The sequence below is a fragment of the Micropterus salmoides genome, unplaced genomic scaffold (assembly GCF_014851395.1).
Source record: "Micropterus salmoides isolate LMB-PRFRI ecotype aquatic unplaced genomic scaffold, ASM1485139v1 Ms_hic_scaffold_7, whole genome shotgun sequence".
Taxonomy (NCBI): Eukaryota; Metazoa; Chordata; class Actinopteri; order Centrarchiformes; family Centrarchidae; genus Micropterus; species Micropterus salmoides.
The window spans coordinates 23,894,761-23,916,716 of NW_024044459.1; the positions used below are offsets into that span (position 1 = coordinate 23,894,761).

The window sequence follows — 21,956 nt, forward strand, 5'->3', positions numbered from 1 at the left end:
TTTGATTTAATTAATTAAAGTAAGTTAAACGTCAAGCAGTACAATTCATTTCATGCATCAATCGTACATCTATAAGGAATGATTTAGGTATTAGTTGAATGGAATACATGCCATTAAGTCATTTCCTCATTTTATACTCAATGCGGGTCGAATAAACACTGATATGCTATTAACTTTAGTAATAAAAAGTATGATATATTATCAGAATCATAGAGTCTTGTTGAATGTGCCCAAATTAATTACAGTGAATCCATGCCATTGTAGAAAAAAAATTGCTTTGAACTTCAAACAATCTCAGGAAACAATCAGTCTGAAGAAAATAAACAGGAACACCATAATCCAAGTACCTCTGTGATTGAGACATGCAGGCTGTGTGTAAACATGCAGAAAAATGAATATGACCCAGCTAAAAAAGGACTAAGAAATGTAAACAACTGCCCATCAGTTGAGTTGTGACTAGGCATGAAATCAACCTCTGATATTAGTGTTGAGCAAGTTACTTCCAAAATGTAATAAATTATAGATTACTAGTTACTTGTCACAGTAATTAGTTATATTACAGTATTACTGTCTCTGAATTGTAATGCTTTACATTAGAGTTACTTTAACTGCTATTTAATGGGCCTATTATTCTGATAGTAAGGTGTGTCTGCATAAGTGGATTGTAGTGATGTGCGGATTGGGTGGGTCTTTGTCATAAAAATTAACCTTCTGATTAATAGCGCAGGGTGAGGGGTGAAACAGGATGAATCATCTCCCCATTTAGAAAGACGCTGTGCACATTTACGCACAAGGTACAGCAGCCTAACGTCATTGATTACTTGAATCCCCCGACACTCCGACGGATCAGTGAGGATGAACTGACAGCAGCCTCTCTAATTATAAAAGTAATTTAAAAAAGTAATTAAAGCACAAACACTCAGCCTATAGAACTCTATTTACACATGATCTATCAGGGAAGCTACCATCTTGTTAAGAGGAGCTGAGCTCCCCCGTAGTTTGCACTGTGCAATCTCGACCATCGGATTCCAGCAAAAGGAAATAACGTTACTCTTTTACTCATTCTCGTGGCGAAATGTTTCTCGGTGTTGGTGAATTATTAAAAAAACAAAAGACCACTTCATTTTGGGTTATAATGGGTTGTAACGTGCGTTAACTGAGATTGTAAGGGTATAATATTACAGATTTTTTTTGTAATGCGTTATATTACTGCGTTACAGCAAAAATGTATACATTACTGTAATTGAGTTACTTTTGTAATGTGTTACTTCCAATACTATCTGATAAACAGTAGCTGTTATAACATGTTTGTCCATGTATGTGCAACTGACCAGTGGCTGTGCGATCTCTAAACTGCTCCAGTTTCATGAGGGTGGCGTTGGTGAGGTCATCTAGCTGCAGGTTGTCAGGAGGCCTGAAGAACACTGACACGCTGTTCACTGTTATCTGCACAGACACACAGGCAAAGACTACATTTATTATGTACTCCTGTCATGTTTTTTTTCATGCCACACATGCAAACTGACAGACACCACTCACAGCATCATAGATGATTTCCAAGGGTTGTGATTCCACATGAAGCCGTTGGTTAGCACTCTCATCCAGCGGATTAGTCTCAAACAGGATGCAAAGCAGCGGGTTCCCTGCTCCTGTGGGTGTCTGACTTGAAGACAGGAGGGTTGGTGCAGGCCGGTTACTGGCCAAGCCTGTGACTTCAAACAAACTAAGCTGGGCTGTGACTCTAATAAGAAAAGAAACTAAATGTCAGTGCCACCAATGCCAGGATCCTAAGGAAGAGATATACTGTAAGAACTGAGAGCAAAAGGGATGGTCCTATGATGTCCTGTATCCACCCTGCTGAATAAATAAAACACCAGCTACAAGGTTGCTACTTTGTAGACTCGGTCCAACATGTAAAACCACAAACTACTGTGTGACCAGATTATCTTTAAAACAATACAACAAAGCCATCTCCATTAAAAAAAAAAAAAGTACTCCATTAAGAAAATTTGACAAACTTGATGGCTTGTGCTCCAGATCTCTGTGTGAGTGTGGACTTGAGTTCTCCCACAGTCAGCTTGATGATCTCATTTTTGTCCTTGTTGTCTTTGATGGACAAAGACAGTCTCTCCATGTGGAAATTGACCTTCATGTCCTCAAACTATAAAGAAATGACAAGACAGTACACAATTAAAGTACCATACAGCCTATGGTAAATAGCCTCTCCTCTACTTTCTAGTCTTCTAACCACTCAAAGCACTTCACACTGCATGTCACATTCACCCTAATCACACACATACATGCGCTGATGGCTACCATGAAATGTGCCAACTGCATCAGAAAGAAACTAATCATTCACACACACACACTTCCAATAAGTGGGCGATCCGCTCTTCATCTAAGCCACAGCCGCCCATATCTACTGCACGATTTTTTGTTGCCCCTTATAGGTCACTTTCTGGCAAAAGATCACAGAGAAGAACAGTCTGGGGCCATCGGTAACTTTATGCCTCTTGAACATTACAAGAACTATCATACCCTAGCAGAAAGAGCTTCCTATCATTTATTTTTATATTTTGTAAATGTACCTTAAACATGTCTTAAACACACAGTACGTACATAGTATCCTGTGCGTGAGTGAACGCTGATCGGTATCACAGGGATAATTATTTTCTTTCTCCCTTTTATTTCTTGTTTTTGAATACTTTGCTTTTCAATAGACATTGGTTATCTTGTTATCTGTTAATATATGTACATATTATATAATTTGCTATGGTTTAGGTTGTTGGAGAATTTTTTTTATTAAGGTCACAATAAAAAGCATGATTCATAAAAAGTATTATTGTTTCAGTGGGATGGAGAGCCAAACAAAAGTATATTATTGGTTGACAAGTGGGTGTCAGTGACTCACATTCTTTGGCAGGTTAGGATTAGCAGCAGTGTCACTGTATCCAATGGCAGTGTAGAGTTTGGCTTTTTCAGCAGGGGTTAACAGCTCGTCAAAACCTGAGACCGAGAGACAGGACAAGAGGGAATAAATGGAATAGAAAGAATACGAGCATTAGCCAACACCATAAATTGTTACTACAAAAACTGGAGCTTTGGTCCTGTTTGCCACATGTGCATATTACCTTTTATTTACTTGTGTGTCTATTTTGTACATCCTACCTCCAGTCTTGACCTCTTTTGTTTTTGTTTCAGCATCTCCTCCCCAATTCCACATCCAACTGATCCAACCCTGAGACTTTTCTTCCTCCATCTTTATCCCTGGACGGTAAATACACAGGCCTTCCTTGCTCGCCTGGGGAAGTAAAAAAACCCAACAACAACAAACAGTTAAGAGCCCTAACTTTGTTTTTTATACTGTTTATGAGAAACACACCTTCTTACCCCAACACCAAGACTAATTCAAACATCTAAACTAATTGTGTATAAAAATGTTTAACATATGTTGGTATTTTACTTCCGGAAGTATTAAGGCTTCTCTGTTTTCTCTTTTCAGTTTGAGTCAGCACAGAGATCATAAGCCAAAGAAGCATATATTCATTATTTGTCACCTGAAATTAATCCAAAACAAAATATTACTTTGCTTTCCACCAATAGCAATATACTGTATGAGAAATACTGTGCTGTAAAATTGCAGTCAGTGTACAGGAATGCCAAGCTTATGTAAGGATTTCTAGCCAGTAGTGAAGTACAGGGACTTCAGTAGTGAAGTGAAACAAAGTTCAGGTATGACACTTCAGCCTGAACCTTAACCATAAGATGCAGCTGCTGATAACTGTTGCAACCACTGTTTTGTGTTTAGTCTTGTATCACTTTGGTCATATGGGTATGTTGGTGGACTCGTACAATAGATTCCCAAAAAGGAAATGCACTGTGTATCATTTATGTGTCTATTTTTTCTTAAATCCACTGGATGAATGGAAAAGTATTATTATACATAATTTGTTAGAAACAATACTGCAGTCATTACACTTTATGCTACAGTTCCAGTACAAAGTAAGTACACACAGTGAAGATGCCAACTGAACAGTAGGTAAGACAGAGAGCTTACCTCCACCTCAGCCTGCTGTCGGGCCAAAGTGATGTTAAAAATATCCAAGGTCTTCTCGGGCTCCTGAGATTAGATACAAGACAAACTGATTAGAGCTTTTAGCAGCTTCTTATTACTCCATGCATCAATTACTATAATTCAATTATTTATCGCATCAGGAAAAGATGATGCATACAGAGCAGAGGAGAGACAGAGGAAAAGACCTTTAGATTTAATGTTGTATTTCTCGGAAATACATCATGAATCTCAGATGCACTTTCATAGGGTTGAACACTGGATATGTGGTTAAGTAATTATGGCTAGAGCAAAGAGTAAATGCACCACTAACATGATACTGAGAGGGTAATATCTTACTACTTGCATCTCATATTATATTTCATATAGGCAATGAATTATGGTCACTGTAGTCAAGTAGGTATTTGCCAGCATACAATCAAGCAGAAACAGCAGGTCTGAACTTTAACTTGCACTAGCAGCAATGTCCCAACAGAAACAACTTTAGTTAGGCAAAGTCTACCTACCGTGGTACCTACCTACCATAATCAAAGACTTACCTCTATCTAGACATTGAAAGACAAATACAGAAAAATCTTGTGTTGACCCCTTCTCCTAATATCAAATGAAGCTCTAAGTGGACCAAACATTAGGATGTTAAACATACTGCAAGGAGTTTAAAATTAGTTATTAAACAGTCTCAATTTAATACTGATGACGTACACAAACAAATGAGACCATTAGTAAGAAGATTTTTTTTTAGACAATATTAGTTTTGACAGTATATTTTGTGGTTTTGGCTGATACTGGGGCAGGATACAGCTGTCTGTATATAGCCCATTGAGGTATAGGTCACGGTGGACATTTCTGTAATACAACTGGTTATAAAGTAACCGGCCCTGTCCCACCTCTAGTGACTTGATCAGGTCCTCGCTGGGTTTCTTACTGGTGATTTTGTTCTTGTAGAGCTTTCGGTAGCATTTTACCATCTGTCGGTGATGGCGAATGTGCGGCCATGACCACATGCGGAGTCGAGGCTTCACATCCACCTCCAGGATGCCAGTGATCACGTACTTCCACCTGCAATGTACAGTCAACTTCACAATCTGCAATATTAAGTAGCATCACATGCAAGGGTGGTACAATGTCAGACGGCATATAGTCATATGGCATTCAAAAATCAAAGTCAAATTGTAAAAGTGTTTACTGACCATAAACGGGCATTGTAGTGAATGTGAACCATAGGTCTGTACTTCCTGTACGGCAGGTTTCGTGACATCATATCCACTGAGCCCAGCAGCTCCAAGATGCTAATGTACTGGAAAGAGAGGAAGTCAGCAATTACTCTTTGGCACAGAGTACTGACAGAAGTGCAGTTATCATCACTGAACAACTTCTCTTCCTATCTGGCCTTTTAGAATCTGAACTCATTCAACTTGTTTGTCTTTAACTTCTCTCTATTTTTCTTTCTCTCGCTCAAAAAACTCTGTTTTAACTAAGTCTTTTACATAGAGAAAGGGTTTTTACATAACACACAGACGCCTACCTGGGGTCTGTTGAGTTCAAAGGCCACCTCGCGGAAATTGACCATTAGGTCCACTTTGGGAGAGGAGAAATCCACATCTGACCTGGGATTCATCCGCAGTTTAGCGTTCGCTGAGATGGGACGAAAAACTGTGGAACAGCAACAAGAAATAGATTACTAAAAGCCAACTGTCAACGTTGCCGCACTAGTGAAATTTTTACACATACATAACTTCAACTTAACTGAAGATGGCTTTATGTTTAAATGGGCAACAAGGGGGACTGAAAATTGTGAATGTTTTTTTTTTTTAGCAAGGTTAGCATTTCAACAATCTTTGAGCCTTCAATTGAAACTCAAAACAAAACCTGTGCTGAAAATCTAAAATGTTTTTTTACGTTGAATCAGGCTGTTATTCACACATTCTTTCAGGCACTGCAGTGTCAGTGCAAAGCATTACATACCAAGTGTTAGTTCACATTCTATATGCAAAATATCAATTCATGCATGTCAAGTAAAGTGGCTTTAGGTGGGTTTAATTAGGTGGTTGGCACAAAATTTAAAAAAGGATGAGAGTGAGACACTCACTGAAGTCATGGCTGACAGGAGATTTTTGGATTTCCAAGCTCCTCTGGAGACATCGCTATACAAAGACACAGGGAGAGAAGCTTCATTTACATTTTACCTGTTTTCTTTAATCTTTTTTTAACCTCTTAACTATTTTCATCACTACTTTAACAACATGTTGATGATCAAGAAAGAGTCTTTGTGGATGAAATGAACGGTTAACAAAATCTACATCGATCTCAGAAGCATTTGCAGAAATCTTTTTCCAATATTCACCAAGAGAATTGTAGCAATGGCTTTAAAAGGATTTGAAAAAAAAAAAGCCTTTCATATTATGGCTAAGTAACTTTGAAACTGTTCTGCTGTCCGAAAGTGAAAACTGGCTGTCAAAGATTGTTCTGTGTGCGCACAATAATGAGGTTGTGTCTTCAGCCTCTATAAAGCAGAATAAGACAGACAATGGCATGGCTAAATCCAGGCGGGTGGAGACAAAATGCACCACAGCAATATTAGGGTGACTCACCAAGGCCTCATCTGCATTGTGATTGGAGAAGAGTACTGAGTTGACATTCCAGTAGGCAAACAGGCTGTCTAGTTGAACCAACTGAGAAGAAGGAAAACACATAGCAATTAGAGTACTGCAGATGTTTGCCATGAGGACATAACATAGCTGACAGTGTACACAAATTACTACAGTTTGGATCAGAGCCCAAACTCAAGCTATGAGGAAACAAGACTGGTTCCTTGAACAACTGCTGACAAACCCATTTCACAGGAACAAACCAAGTTGTTTCAATTGCCTAAACCAGTTCAGTGTCAGTTTAATTTAACTTTGAGATTCTCGGAAGGGACAAAAGAATCAAATGCATTTTCAAAAAAACATGCAGTGTCACACAGGATGCATTTGATAGAATAAAATATATATGTATAGGCTGTAAAGTACAGGATTTCTTACCTTGAAGAAAAGCCTGGAATTTTCATCTAATAGACTGGGTTTCCAGTTCTTGTCAGCTGTCTGTAAGGTCAAATAAGCAATGAGGTAGAAGGTAGAAGGAAGGTTTATTTGTCACATTACAACAGGTTGTAAAGTAAAATTAAGTTTGTAACTGTCTTCTGCTACGTAGCAGACAATATACAGTTATACAAAAGCAATCATAAAATGGAAGACAAAAAAAAAAAAAAACTATACTCAGTTGAGCAGTGTTGAGAATGAATCTGAGTTTAGTTTACGGGGGCCTTAATGAGATTACATATATAATTATGTATTTTCATGTATTCATTCCTAAAACACCTTAATTGCTGAAATTAATATAGGATATAATCTACCAGGAGTAACATTACAACACATTACCTGAAGACTGAGGTTTTTAAGTGACACTCCGAATGACAAAGGAGAGTCTGGATTAGTGACCTGTGGAAAACACATGAGAAATAAGAGCTAAGCCTATAGACTGGTTAAGACTATATTTACTCTGCATGAGCCATCATTGTACTGCTTATTTTACAAGCACAAATGTGAGTTCATTTGAATTTGAGCTATGCTATACATGCATACACCACAAAGGTAGCTCAGCTTGAATACTTACATCATCTTCATAGCGTACGTGAATGTTAGAGATCTTGACCTGCAAGTTTTTGATGACCTGAGTGACAAGTTTCTCCACAAAGGTGTCCTGCTTTTCCAAATTAGGGTTCTCTGTCATACACAAACAAAAATGAATGATGATGAATATGAGAACTGATCTGGTCCTGCAGCTTTCCTGAAGCTTTGTTTTAGGAACAATTATTTGAATTCTTGCTCCTGCATAACAAAGGGAGGGTTTGAAGGACCTTACACATACCCCTACTATCATTCAGTAACAGCATGTCTGTCTTCTTTGTTTAAACCTTTCTATCATTGCTTTTAAATACAACACACCATCTCACCATAAATTGGTGTCATCTTTTAGTCAAATATTATTTTGACTGAGAGCAAGACTAACAATTAGACTAAGTTACATCTAGACCATCTTTATTCAGGATTTGTCATGAAACATAAAAACCTTGCATATTTTAATTTGTTATTAAGCACTAAATGCACTTTAGCTTTATTAGTAACATTGGACTTAGCCTTACAATGCAGTGTGAGTACCACACCTACATGCTAGTGTAGCGCTGATCCTGAAATATCCTATCTGAATTTGAATTTGCTCTCTCTAAATTTGAATGCTTGGAAGGAAGATATAGTCTTTATAGTTGAACAGTAAATGGCACTGAAACAGTGTCATGAGTCAAATATCAAGGAGGAAATATTTTATCTTATTGCATATATCTATAGTTCTAGCTGTTAAAGCTAATAAAAAGGCTAATAAAATAAAGCTGTAGCATTCTTGACCACTAGAGGACCTGAAAAACTGTTAGCTGGTGATCTATTCATACGGTTCTTAGTATTCAGTACGATACACATGTTGGCAAGACGCTCACACAACGCGGCTTGGGTCAGTGGGTTTTGGCTAGGCAGTGCTAAACCACAGAAAAGTGTTAAAAACTGCTGGCTGCTCCAGAAACAACACAGGAACTCGCAACCAGACAAACCATGACCACATGGCTTTAAACCCAACCCAACAGTGAGTGTCATCACTTGATACTGCATCACCGCATATTCTCTCTTACAGGTTGGCCAGAGAATGTCACTGAAACCTGTTGAAAATTTACTAGGAAGCAAAAATACCTGGCTTTACGCAGATACTCTTACAGCTGCTAGACTCACTCTCACCTACACACACCACACACACAGTCCCCTTCAAAGCTGAACCCTGACCTTGCTCTGCAGCCTTCAGCTTTGTTTCCTCTATCCGCTGTAGTTCCCTCTGACGAGCCTCCTGTAGCTGCTTCTCCTCCTTTTCTGCATCATACTTTATACCTGGAAAGAATGGGATCAAGAAAATGACTGTCTCCACACCAAAACAATGAAATGTACAGAAGGTTAAGCTTGAGTTTCCTGTTTATCTAGACAAGTACTTTAGGGTCATAAATAAGCGAGAGAGAGACATCTGTGCTACACTTGGCTCTGTCCACTAATCACACAGATTATTCATTAGACTGAACTTGGTATTAGTTATATTTTAAATTATTTAGGATATCGTTGTTCACTACAATACATGTCGTTAAATTGCAAAGGTGTTTTAATGTGTTATTTAAAATATTGACTATATAAAATGAGGAGTCTGGGATATGATTTTAACCTGATATGCAACAGGTGAATATCCTTCAAACACTGCATGTGTCTACTGAAATGGTGGGGATTGACAGTATACACTACAATGTGTCTATTAGTACGCAAGTCATATATTTTTTATGTATTTAATTGGACATAGATGGTGATCTTACTTGCTGTGGGGACTATGAGCAGATAGACACCATCCAGTGTCGCCTCTACTGACTGGGTGTAGAGGTTCTTCCATGGAATCCTTAGCTGCAGCTGACCTTTTAACAGAAACACAAAGTGAGAAAATCTTCCTCTGTACCAAAGGAAAGGTGGCAGATGAGGATCGTAACTACACTCTCACCTATATGACCGGCTCTCACTTTAAAAGGAATGTCAAGTTGACTCTGCAACAAAAGAACGGTCAAGTATTATAAAACATATCCATCATGAAGGTCAGAATGAAATGACAGACAAATTTTGCTTACTTAAGCATTTGTTTGCAACTTACCAAGGCATTTTCCTTTATTTCAAGATTTCTAAGAACAGCATCACCTGTGACGAAAGGAATATATGTTTACTGAGTGTTATTATGAACATATTGATGAGCCAAATAGATTAGTGTTGTGAGGCTCATAGGAACAGTCCAATCTAAAGAGGTGGACTTTGGACCCACTACTGACGTAATACAACACTCAGGCAATAAGGCACATTTATTATTAAAGCCATACATGAGAGGTTTGGTAAAACAAAGGATTTGACACTGTATTTTAGTTAGTTGTAAACTAAATCTTTTTACATGTTTAGCAGTGCCTCTGAAACCTCTCTTCTCATCCTCTCATTTGCCTGGAAAGCTTACAGAGCTGTGAGGATCAGGCTTTCTGGTAGAGCTAGTAAAAAGGACTCAGTATGAAACACAGTAGCAAAATAACCTGGCTGTGTGAAAGGGTGTGACCCTGAAGTGCTCGCTTCTCCCATTAATTGCACTGAGCAAACAGCCTTGCAGCTAAGGTTTGTTAACATATAAGGTCATTGTAAGAGTCAGAAATTAACAATGCTGATAAATCAATTAACTAGAAACTAGATTTCGGGACAGATAAACGGACACTGACAGCTGTGGGAGGTTCTGTCACACGACTTGTGGCTAACGTTAGCATTAGCTAGCTAGCATGGAGCGAGGTGCTCCCCTGCAATGACAAACACAAGTTCAATTACCTCCCCATATGCCGAGCTTTAGCTGTGAGCAGTCAAGGTTCACAACGTAGTCCCCTAAAAATCGGTTGAGGACATCTACCACTAAGCTTTCGAAAACCATTTTGGCGTTTCTTTCATCTATCCTTCACCATGTTTACATCCTGTGAGCTCGACTGCCTCAACGTCAGATTAGGACGTCCTGCGTTGGGTGCCGGAACCGTGCTTTGACGTCATTCCGTACCTATTACACGATAGGTTACTTCAGGCAAAATTAATCCACTGGTGGGTGCAACACCTTGTGCAACACTGCGAAAGAGCAGGGTAAGTAAGTTGTGGAATAATTTTATAACTGATGTAACATCTTTAATAATTAGATTGGCAAAATAACATTCACAAATTAAAATGTATTTGTTTTACTATTTATTTTAATGACTCATTAATGAAACAGTACATTGACACGATTTAGTATTTTTCTAGCAGTTTTCAAATAAGTAGGCGTACTTGTAAGTGCTTTACAGAAGGGAGTGAAGAAAAACAGGAAATAAAAAAAGACACTAGAAATTTATGAGATCAAGTTATCAAGCCAAATCAAACACTTTTCAAAATTCTTTTTAAAATACATTGCAGGAGTCAGGGCACAATCACAACAGACTGCTGGGCCAGTTAAAACAAGTTGGCATTATTGTAGTCCAGACATGACATATTAAAAGCATAGATAACTAATTCCTGCAATGTTTCTAAGCCGGACAGAACAAGTGATTTCACATAGAGTAGAGCTCAAACTTTACATTTCAAACATATGTCTAAAAATATTTTACATTGGATTTAACATTTCTAGCATGTAAGTCAAAAAAGTGTAACAATATCTGGACCAAGAAAATAAATAATTGTTTTTACGTTACACACCAGCACCACATGGGCTTTGACAAACCTCTATAAAATTATTATTATTGTTACAAGTATTATAAAAGCATTGCAAGGTACTGAGGAAAAGCTTGACTACACTTTTTTATATCAAAACAGAATTAAAGAGTTCACTAAAGAAAAAATGTGTTTCCCAAAAACTACATCTTTGACTATCTTAAACCTGCATTCATTGATTTATATTTGTTTGTTTTGAAGTTGTTAGGGTGAATATGTTCATATAAGAATATAAAATCAAATGTAAGTCGCTTTGGATAAAAGCATCTGCCAAATGAGTAAATGTAAATGTAAATATTGAGCACTGTTAATATATACTAGCGGGTTGTAGACCAATAATGTTTTACATATAAACACACGTACATATAGCCTAGGTCTTCATTCAGATTCTTTATGTTCCAAAATATTTGTTTATGAGAAATTGTTAGTCAAAATTTTAAGAAGTTGTCAACATTGAATGCAACCAGCAGGAGAGATAGTTATAATTTTAACTATAAATTCAGTAAATGTTATATACAATTTATTTGAAAATATGCCCTGTGAAAGAAATCAATGTAATGCAGTTTAATCATTTTATTGCTGAGTTTCTCTTCTACCCATTTTTAAGAAAGAGTAACTGAGACAGTGGTTGGCTGATCCCTCCAATTACTGTCCCTCTCCTCAGTGTTCCAGCTGCAGGTTTACCCACCACTTTTAACCTGAGCTGCAGTTCCAGCAGATCCTCTCTACTGAGTTCTGTAAAGAAGAAATCTTCATTAAACACAGGGTTGCAGCAGTTCCGGATGGTGGCGCTCTCCTGTTGCTGCATCTTCCCCGGGGTCAGACACAGATGCACTGCACAGTTCTGGGTTCGTCGGTCAGTACCATCCCATAGGCCTTCCACAGACACCACACGGACTCTCACTGTAGACAGGGATGAGAATGTGTTGGTGGAGAATGTGGTTTGCTCAATGACGAGGCGCACTTTACCACGGCCCTGCAAAGGGAGGACTTGCTCACGCTGAAGTCTCTCTTGACACTGCAGAACATCCAGTGGGAACAGGGCAGGTGGGGCTAAGGTGAGTGAGCTTCCCTCTAAGCTTGGAGGGCTACTGGGAGATGTTGTTGAACTTAAACTCTTCCACCTCTCTCTCTCCTCCCTGCTGTCAATTAACGAAGGACACGACGTTGACCCTTTAAGACGGCCACTGTCTGATGGGATGTAAAGGGAAGATTTAGCACTATAAGGGGAACTGAGGGGAGAGGTGTCACTGGAAGAAGGTGTTTCACTTTCTGTGCTTCCTGTCTCTGACAGGCTCTTGCATAAAAATGGAGGGAGAATCCCAGATAAGGTTTTCTTGGGCACTTTTGTCTCCTTTGCCAGCCTGGGTGCTGAAGTTGCAATGCTTCTATCAAACATGTAAACAGGGCGCTTTGAGTGGAACAAAGACTCTTTCCTTCGAGTGTTGGGGCTCTCATATATCCCAGTCAGGCCATACCCCTCTGCTGAAAATGGCAAAGGTTTCTTTATAGCCTTGCAAGCCACTGATGCATCACCATTCTTCGTCTTAACATCATTTGCCTTTACATGTGTTGTGTCTGAAGAAGTGCTACTCTTGGGTATCTGGTTCTGACCGTGCAGGTGAGGTGCTGTTTTCTCAGCTTCCAGCAGCTGGCTTCTCTTGCAAAGCCGCGGCGGCAGGCAGAACTCTGGGATCTTGTCTGGGGTGAGGATGTTGTTGTGCAGATTGTTAGAGAGACTCGCCTTAGGAGAGAGAAAGATATCCTCCTCACACTTTCCCATGTAACGACTCAGCTCTAAAGGAATGCTGTCCATGCTCTCCCTGATCTTCCCAAGGACCCACATAGTTATTTTCTGATGATTTATTATGATGTCGGTGTAAGTCTTTGTACACAAATCCCAACTTTTTCCCTTTGGCAACAAGAATAAAAAATGTTATTTAAGGTGACTCAATCAAACAACGTATTAAACAAAAGATACTTTTCAGAACTAACAAGGAATTTAAAGTTTATTTCAAATGATGAAATGACAAATATTTTCTTCTCACCTGCTGAGATGTGTCCACCACTGAAGAAATCTGGATGAGTATGAGCCAATGACAGATTTTAAAGGTGAGTGCGAGGCTCTGCATCACTGGTCTGCCGCCCCCGCCTGCGTCAGAAAACCAGCTGTATACGCACATACACACAATAACACACCTAACCGACACAGTGTATCGAGTCACTCAGTGTCTGTTGGAGACTGGGTGGGTGGCAATCAGAATCAGGTGCATCAGTGTGCATATAGTTGGTAAGGATGTGATGTCTTTCTATTGTACTCTAAATAAAGGAAGCCATCAGTCACAAAGTGTTAAATATGTGTTCATTTTTTTCTGAGTTGCTGAAATTTATTCTTTCCTATTATATATTTTTTTAATTTCTTGTTTAAATAATTGATGTACATTTTGAATTGTTTTTAGGTAGAACAAAGTAGATGTGTACATATTTGGAACGCGGGTCGATTACTTGTAAGCTTTTGATTTGTGAATAGGGGGTGGGATAAAATACTTTTTTTTTTCATCTTCCCACTCCTTTTCGAATATGTAATGGACACTGACAAGAGTTTAAGAAGTCTTTGGCTGTAACTATTGTGAATTAATTTATTATTGTGTTATTTCATTTTCTTGTCGGATGTTCTTTTTACCTAAATTCGAAATAAATATAATTTCCATTACCATTACCATGCTGTAACCAAGATGTAGCATACACATTTAAAATGCAATTTAAATTTATACAAATGATAACTTTAATACTACATCAAATGCATTTCTACATCTGAGGGGCAATATTTAACATATCTTGAGTTTTGATATTCTTAAGATTATGTATGATCCCGCACTCTCAGGAAAAACAGGCAACCCAAGTAAGGGTGAGGCTAACTGTACTGAACGCTAGTATAGTGTTAGATAGAATGAAATTCAGATTAGAACACACGTGTGTTATCGGGGTCATGATGACATAAGTATGATCTGCTTTTGAGAGAGCTGACCTCTTGTTCAAAGCAATTCAAAGACACAAGCATCCCAGGCCTACAGAGAGCACCCACCACCTCAAAGACCCTCTGACCTTTAACCAGCTGGTAGTCCAGACACATAACTGACCTGATGTGTACTAGGCATCTCTGAGTCAGTATGTATTCTTAAACTAAATTAACTGCTATTTTAAAGCAATTACACAATAATAGTAATAATAGTCAAAATATGAACGGATGTTGATAAACACATCAGTTTTTAAAAATCTTACACTTATTTTCACATAATGGAGGGAACATTTTACGATTTGCATTGATCCTTAAAAGGAAAATATCAATGAGACCAATGCTGTTTATAGTCAGTTGACCAAATCTATTTTTTATAGTTTCAAACATGACAGATGCAGACACGGCAGACACTCAGCTTAAGGAAAGGTAACTATGGGGACCATTTAGACTGCCTTTATTGATTTTAATACACTCATAACAGTAAATGCCAACTCAACATATGAATTACTGAACACAGAGAATATTATCCCACATTTAGAATCAAAGATTTTTACATTGAATGAACATTTCCCCAGCTACTCTGCCATGATATGACTCTCTTCTCCTTGGATGATGTCCCATATTCATTCCGTGGTTTCCATTCTATTCAAGCTTTTGTCTTGATTATATTCACCTTTTGGACTCTCCATGACCCTCTGGAAATGTATCAACTAGTCCATAAGGCAGTGTTCTTTGGTCATCTGAAATTGTCTGTATAGTTTTTCATGTTGTCAAACACCGGCATCTTGTGCAGGGATGAGGTCAGATTGCTCAACCACAAGAGGGCGTACATGGATCAGATTTACTGTTGGGCAACCTCAAACTTTCATATGTCTCAGTTAAGACATCAGTGGGAACTACTTCATATTTTTGTGTAGCATTATTTGGATTATAACATCTATAAAATTATTATAAATTAAATGGAAATCACATGGTAAAATTAGTTTTTATTAGTCCACACAGACAAGAACACACAAAAACACACTCACAACACATGTCCCTTGCTTATTGAAATTATTGTTTCTCATTGTTCTAATAAAACAGTAATTAAGTGAGAAACAACATCCCTGTCTGTGCGCTCACCTGCTTGCATGCAGTGTGTGTGCGTGAACGTGACAGAAAATGAATATAAAGATGATGAATCCATTTGGGAGGAGTCAGGGGCCTCTGGAGCACGCAGGGGTCAGGAGGCTTTTTGTGGTAGTGAAGATCGACTTTATTACACCAATAAAAACCCAGAGTGCTCTCTGTAATGCAGAGATAAATGACTGGGAGTCAGAGGAGGACCTTGCCTTTAACCGCTGTCAAAGCTGCAATTAACGCTAACGAGAGAACAGAACATTGTTGCCAAATGCTCTATCGCTGTCCAGTGCATTAGTGTTAAAACCTTTTTGTTCTGGAGCTTTACATTACATTAAGTAATAATTCATTCTATTATTTATTGAATATACCCTTTGTATTTTATTCAGCCTAACTTTGCATTGCGAGGACTTTTGTATGACTCAAACTCAGAAACTTAGGTGAGTGATTTCCTCTTCACAGTAATCTATTTTATTGGAACATGTTTAATTTCATTCCCAGCTTTTGAAAAACACTAATACACTGGTCAAAATTCAGCTGACGTAGAGTGAATCTGTGTGATTTGCTCTTTAATTTAACACGTTCTCACTTTAGAGCTACACTCAAACAAACAATTTCTTAAAAAACTAAACTAAAATCTCCCTCTTTTCTTTAGGCTACCCGCATACATGAAAAAAATGTACCAAAACAACTTTAAAGGCTATGTACATACACTTTGATGCATCATGAAAACATTTCTTCAAACCCAAATTTACAGTTGAAGCATTATTCCAATTATTTAGAGCAACCATAAATAAGCAGGCCAACTGACTTGTGGCTTTTGCTTAATGCTGGCTGCTGCATGGATGAACCAGCAGCTTCTGGTTATCATCCGAGTTTTAAACCAATAAGGACCCAAAGCAAAAACAGCCACTTTGTTAAAAACCACACTTCACCTCTGCATTTGCGTACATTATAATTGATGCATTACGTCTCTCTCCCCACTGGAGGCTGTAACTTCATCCCACTAAACAGCTGCCCAGAGCTAAAAGTGACCTTTTACCCTTCCTTCATCACAAAGAAGGTACAATAGAAACTTCAACTCTGTTTTCATGGAAGCTGACTCTTTCAAACTTTCTCAGTAAGAGGAATTACTCTTTGTTACTACGTGTGCGTGGTGATTCAGTTCAGTGTAGTGAATGGGACAGGAAAGACCTCAAGGAGCATGATGACCAAAGATCAGTCAGACACTTCTTTGCTGATTCAATGCAGTTAGTCTTTGTTTAAAGCATCTCCAGCGCCAATTTCAAAGGATAAATCAGTTTCATGCTTTCTATGCTGCTAAATTGCCAGTTTGAAAATACTTCTTAACGTGCCTCCCCAGAGAAATACAGAAGGACAAGTGAATAACACTGAACAATAAAAAGGTTCCAGCAGTAAATGTTTCACTACAGTAGATATAGTTTGAGACAAACAGTTAAATTAACTTTTAACTTTAATTATGTAAAGCTTTTATATATATTTTAAAGTATTCAAACTGTTTTAGATTGTTCCAAAAGTTTGAGCACACACATTTGAAAATGAATTAGGTACAATGAAAAGTACATTTTAAAATCCCTAGATTGCACATAGGGTTAAATAGATGTGTCTGAACAATCACTGATTTTGTTAGCCTGAATTGACCAGTTTTGGTGGGGGCTCTAAGAGAAAATGTCTGATTACATTTCACATTTTCACTTTGCACCTTCATGTAACCAAACAGGTCCTGCCTAGATCCGAGGCAGCTTTAGTAAGCCAAACCTTTGTTATAAGGTTTTCTCTGTAACACTGACAATTATTATGTTGTTTTGACATTGTGTGATGAGATTTGAAATTCCAAGTACAAACTTTGAGCAGGGGAAGAGCTGATTATACACTTTGTTAATTTCCAATTCACTTTAATCTCTATTATTGAGGAGTCAAATGAGCCTATGTGGGCACTCATTCTCTTCCAAAGCACTTAACCTCTTATAAAATTGCTGAAGTTTTTTGGCCAGAGAACTTCTTTGTCTGAGGAGAAAGTGGGGAAGTCGGGGAGGAGAAACATTGGGAAGGAGGCCAGAATGGCTGAACCATTGACCTGTTTTGAATCAATGATAAAATGTAATAATGGCTAATAAGGTGTAATAATTTGGGCCAATAAAGATTGATGGCAGTTTGAAGATCATGTGAGCTACGTCAGAAGACCTTACTTTGCGGACAGCGCAGAGACAATACACTTCAGCATATACAATTTGACCCCAGATGAGTGAATCATTGTTTAATTATTATTAAGGAGAAAGAGGGAGAGAGAGGGAGGGACACTGCCAGAGAAAAATGGATGGTGGAAGGTAAAGAGAGGGGTAACTGTTACAGAGAAGAGGTGGAAAAGAGTGGAACAAAACAGAAACAAATGGTGGGGAAGAAATAAGAGAAAAAACATTCAAAGAGACAGTATCATCCTCCATGGCTGGCAGGATCAGGTGAGCTACATTTTAAGGAACAACAGAGGGTCAGAGAAGGCTGAAAGTAAAAAGTAAAAAAGAGAGAGGGAAAAAGTAAAATTGGAGAAAGAGAATGGGATATGTTACGGAGAAAAGACAGAGAGGAAGAGTTATAGTAATGTGCGGTGGTCCAGGGTGACCTGTCGTTAGGACTCTCTCCCCTGACAGCTTCTCTCTGTCTCCAGGCCTAATGCCAATATGCTAATTCCCCTCAGATGGCCTTTTCATTCGCTGATGCTGACTCCCGTTACACGTGCCAGATGACTGTCCCCTTGTCCCACTATTAAAGACCAAGTCAGTGAACATAGCAAGGCGACCATTACCAAGATAAGAGCAGATGCAGCCGTATGTCCGCTGCCTGCTTGCAGTGAATAACATATACTGTTAAAATATATATCACATGTACCACAAATGTACCATAGCAGGCATTACAGTAAAGCAATGCCTGAGAAAGTGAAAAAGTAGCGATTGCCTCTAATTACCACCACTGAGGTGCCATTGAGCAATGCCTTGAACCCCAAACTGCTCCACTGTGGCCACCTAATCGTCTTGGGCAGCTTCCAGGAGTCAATGTAATGTAACTGTGTGAGTGTAATTATGGAAAAGAGAGCATTGGTTAGATGAAGTGAAATGATATCTTTAAAAAAGGGGTATCTATTTGATGAAATAGGGTTAGAAATTCAAAAAGGTTTTGGAATTGATGGACTGAATCTATAAGGAAACCTACATGTTTTTGGAAGAACTTAAATTGCAAGATTGCACAATTTTGATTTAGGCTTATCTGTCACCTTGACTAATGACAACAGTACTGGAAGTACATATTTTCTAAAAGAGGAGATGTAAGTGAAGTTAACTTAGAGCAGAACTTAAATTGACCAGAGATAATTTAATGCAAAAAAAACAGATTTGTGAGATATATTTTATAGACACGTCACTAAACTGAATTACAAAGAGTTACGTTTACAAAATGCAAAGCCATTTAGAACGTTTACAACTTATTGATCATTTAAAGACAGAAATATTGGATGATTAACCAGCATCAACTATTTATTGTCCTTGTGCAACTCTTTTGCTAATAGTTTTCTTAAATGCATCATTTAAATGTTAATTTGATGAATCTCTTAATTATCACAACCTCTCAATTGTGTTTTTATGGCTTTCTACTGTATTAACCAAGTGATTACATATAACCAGTGGAATCAGGGCTATAATTATTACACTGACACACTTCAGCCTCCACAAATCACTGCAGCAGCAGTTGAAAGAAAGAGACATATTGGAAAAAGCATGCATTATTTTACATGTAAACTTAAACATATATAGATATACATTAATGTAATAGACAAACAGACAACTTTAATTTATTGGGATCTCTCTTTATTAAAACTGGAGTGTATATATTCTATAAATAGAGTGTACATTATGTATAATGCAATTTGAGTTTAAAAAAAAGAAAAGAACACTTGTGTGTTCGTAGGCTTGTGTCATTACAATTTTCTGATTAGAACATAAAATCATTTTAACAAATCATTTTGTATTTATTGTCACTGTCTCTTTCACTTCAATTCAATTTACATAATTTGGTTATAATTTATTTTTGTATAATTGGGTGGTTTAGCCATTGTCTTTGATAAGAGTCTGTCTGACTGTCTGTTTCAAGGTCCTCATGTGCAGATCTCCTCAGACTGCATTAGCAGGTCAGCAGTCATCATCTAATCTGTGACAAATTTGGAGCAGGAAGAAACCTCTTAAGAATATTACAGTTTCATTAGTTCTGTAAGAGGGTATGAAGCCTTCATGACCTTGCATAGCTGTGTGTCTCTCTCTCTCACACTGTCCTTTCTTCCATTCTTTCTCTTCTTGCCTCATTTGTATTCTTTTTCTTTGTCATACTCTCACTTTCTTTTCTTTCTCTGCTTCTTTTTGTCCCCATACGTTTTCATTTCTCATAATTAGGGTTAGAAAAGTGAGGAGGCCTGAGCCAATTTCCAGTAGTGAGAGAGACTGTATTCTGATTCTGCACATCATGAAACAATTTGATGCACTTTTAATAATGAGAGTTTTATGAAGTCCTTTTGATCAACAGAATTCTGTTCTATGGTAAAACTGTTCAACAAAGTTAATAGTTGCTGTAATGTAGTTATATGTCTCCATTTAAAATGGTTCCACTGATATTTTTTATTATCATTCAAGCTGTGACTGAACAAGGAATCTTTGTATGGCAATTATAGGTTTAAACAAATTAGAATACATTTCTGCTATCTGATCTTGCCAGTACATCAAATAAAAGACTGCTGTCTGGAACAAAGAATAATATTTAAGGTTGTTCATGTTCATGTGTGTGAATGTGTATGTATGCCAGTGTGCTTGAGTTAGTTCGAACGGCAGATCAGATCAATAAATTAAGCTGCTCATTATGATGGCCTGCTCTTGCTGGTCATTAAGAAAAACGCATGTCGAATTTGCCACCCTGGCCCCTATGAAGTGTGGGTAATTACCACTAATGTATCATCGTCTATTCAAGACCGTAACGTTTCGTTTCTGGGTGCTGACAGTGAAACACCTCTGACCTAAATGTTTTATTCATTCATAAGACTCCTATTAATGATTTTAAACTCATTTTTCACATGATGAACATGTGAATACATATTAATGTCCTGTACACGTCTATGAGTGCTAACAGTTTTTCATATGGTGTAAGATTATATTTGTGCTGTTTAAATGAAATATCATCATATCAATGTCAGTCCTCTTAATCCTAGAGTTATTGTAATGGATGCATGCGCCAGGTCAGCTTGTTGTTTTACAGGCTGGTGCACAAACTAAGTTACTGATCTGTGTCCTTTTCATACGTTGTCCATGTTTTCATTATTTAGTAGCTTTTGTATGTTGTATGCTTGGAAAGTCTTTAGTAATCAAACATAAGTAGTTCTGAAACAGATTTTAACTTGCATTTGCTTCTGACTCACTCTTTGGGAGCAATGCGTTGCATTAGAACAACTTCTGATATAGGCTGCTGTGTTTATGTCAAGGGTCTAAAGAAAAGTCTCCAGGCTTGTTACATTAACAGCTTTTACGTATTTAGAGCAGACGCACGAAGAAATCCTCTGATAGAAAACTATATTCTGTCTTTTGGACATTTTTTTTTATTTTACCACGTCATTTTAAATTAAAACATCATTACTTTAAGAAGAAATGGGCGAGTGGACAACAGACCACCAACATAGATGACTTGCAGTTTTCTGTGATTTGATTTTGAAGTGAGACGCAACACTGAAACAACCCTCTGTACTTAATTTTTTCATTTATTTACCGTAATTATGTAAAGACTAGTTTGAAAACATTCAATTTCTTCGAAAAACTTAAGTCTGGCACATCTCAACCAAGTTCCTGACTGCTTTTGTGTCAAAGTGAAGAGAAGCATGCGGTGAGCTGGCTTGTTTCTTCCGAGTATAAAGAAACAAATGTGATTATTTGTAAATTAATTCATTAGTAATATCTGATGATTACCCTTCAGTTGGATATTTTTTGCTAAAACACAAACTAAAAAGGTTGTCCAGAATGTGCATGGCTGTGTGATACAAATAATAATAGCACAAATAACTTCCAAGTGCAGTTACATTTAATTTCAACTATATTATTTTGCCACCTAGATTATGTGTCATATCAACATCATATCAAACAAAAAAATTTTCCGGACGCACCACAGAAACACACGTATTGGATGAAATCTAACACAGTAATGGGACCAGCATATAAAATAAGAACATCTAAGACTTATCTCTCTATTTTCCAACTTGCTCTTGAGACTTGTATTGAAAATCATTTAAGATGACACAACCAGCACAGTGTCTACCCTTGTAAAAATATACTGCACA

At 37.7% G+C, this 21,956-nt stretch overlaps 2 protein-coding genes across 4 annotated transcripts in view; both read right to left on the reverse strand.

Moving 5' to 3' along the window:
- vps13a (vacuolar protein sorting 13 homolog A) overlaps positions 1–10,718 on the reverse strand; it is a 41,537-nt gene extending 30,819 nt beyond the window's left edge. For 2 of the 3 annotated variants that reach the window (XM_038702915.1, XM_038702916.1), the window contains exons 1-19: positions 10,540–10,639; positions 9,836–9,879; positions 9,689–9,731; positions 9,510–9,605; positions 8,941–9,042; positions 7,727–7,836; positions 7,492–7,551; positions 7,096–7,155; positions 6,664–6,744; positions 6,162–6,216; positions 5,598–5,725; positions 5,263–5,369; positions 4,960–5,131; positions 4,058–4,120; positions 3,169–3,301; positions 2,912–3,006; positions 2,019–2,161; positions 1,540–1,741; positions 1,332–1,446 (exon numbers count right to left, since the gene is read on the reverse strand). In XM_038702915.1, the coding sequence (XP_038558843.1) occupies positions 1,332–1,446; positions 1,540–1,741; positions 2,019–2,161; positions 2,912–3,006; positions 3,169–3,301; positions 4,058–4,120; positions 4,960–5,131; positions 5,263–5,369; positions 5,598–5,725; positions 6,162–6,216; positions 6,664–6,744; positions 7,096–7,155; positions 7,492–7,551; positions 7,727–7,836; positions 8,941–9,042; positions 9,510–9,605; positions 9,689–9,731; positions 9,836–9,879; positions 10,540–10,639 (1,909 nt within the window). Of the gene's footprint in view, positions 1–1,331; positions 1,447–1,539; positions 1,742–2,018; positions 2,162–2,911; positions 3,007–3,168; positions 3,302–4,057; positions 4,121–4,959; positions 5,132–5,262; positions 5,370–5,597; positions 5,726–6,161; positions 6,217–6,663; positions 6,745–7,095; positions 7,156–7,491; positions 7,552–7,726; positions 7,837–8,940; positions 9,043–9,509; positions 9,606–9,688; positions 9,732–9,835; positions 9,880–10,539 lie in introns of all 3 variants that reach the window. The other variant, XM_038702914.1, reaches the window with a different exon arrangement.
- Positions 10,719–11,481: 763 nt separating this feature from the next.
- On the reverse strand, positions 11,482–13,715 carry LOC119891354 (C2 calcium-dependent domain-containing protein 4C). The gene has a single exon (XM_038702919.1). The coding sequence runs from the start codon at positions 13,283–13,285 to the stop codon at positions 12,032–12,034; it is 1,254 nt and encodes a 417-aa protein (XP_038558847.1). The 5' UTR covers positions 13,286–13,715; the 3' UTR covers positions 11,482–12,031.
- Between the last annotated feature and the right edge of the window lie 8,241 nt (positions 13,716–21,956).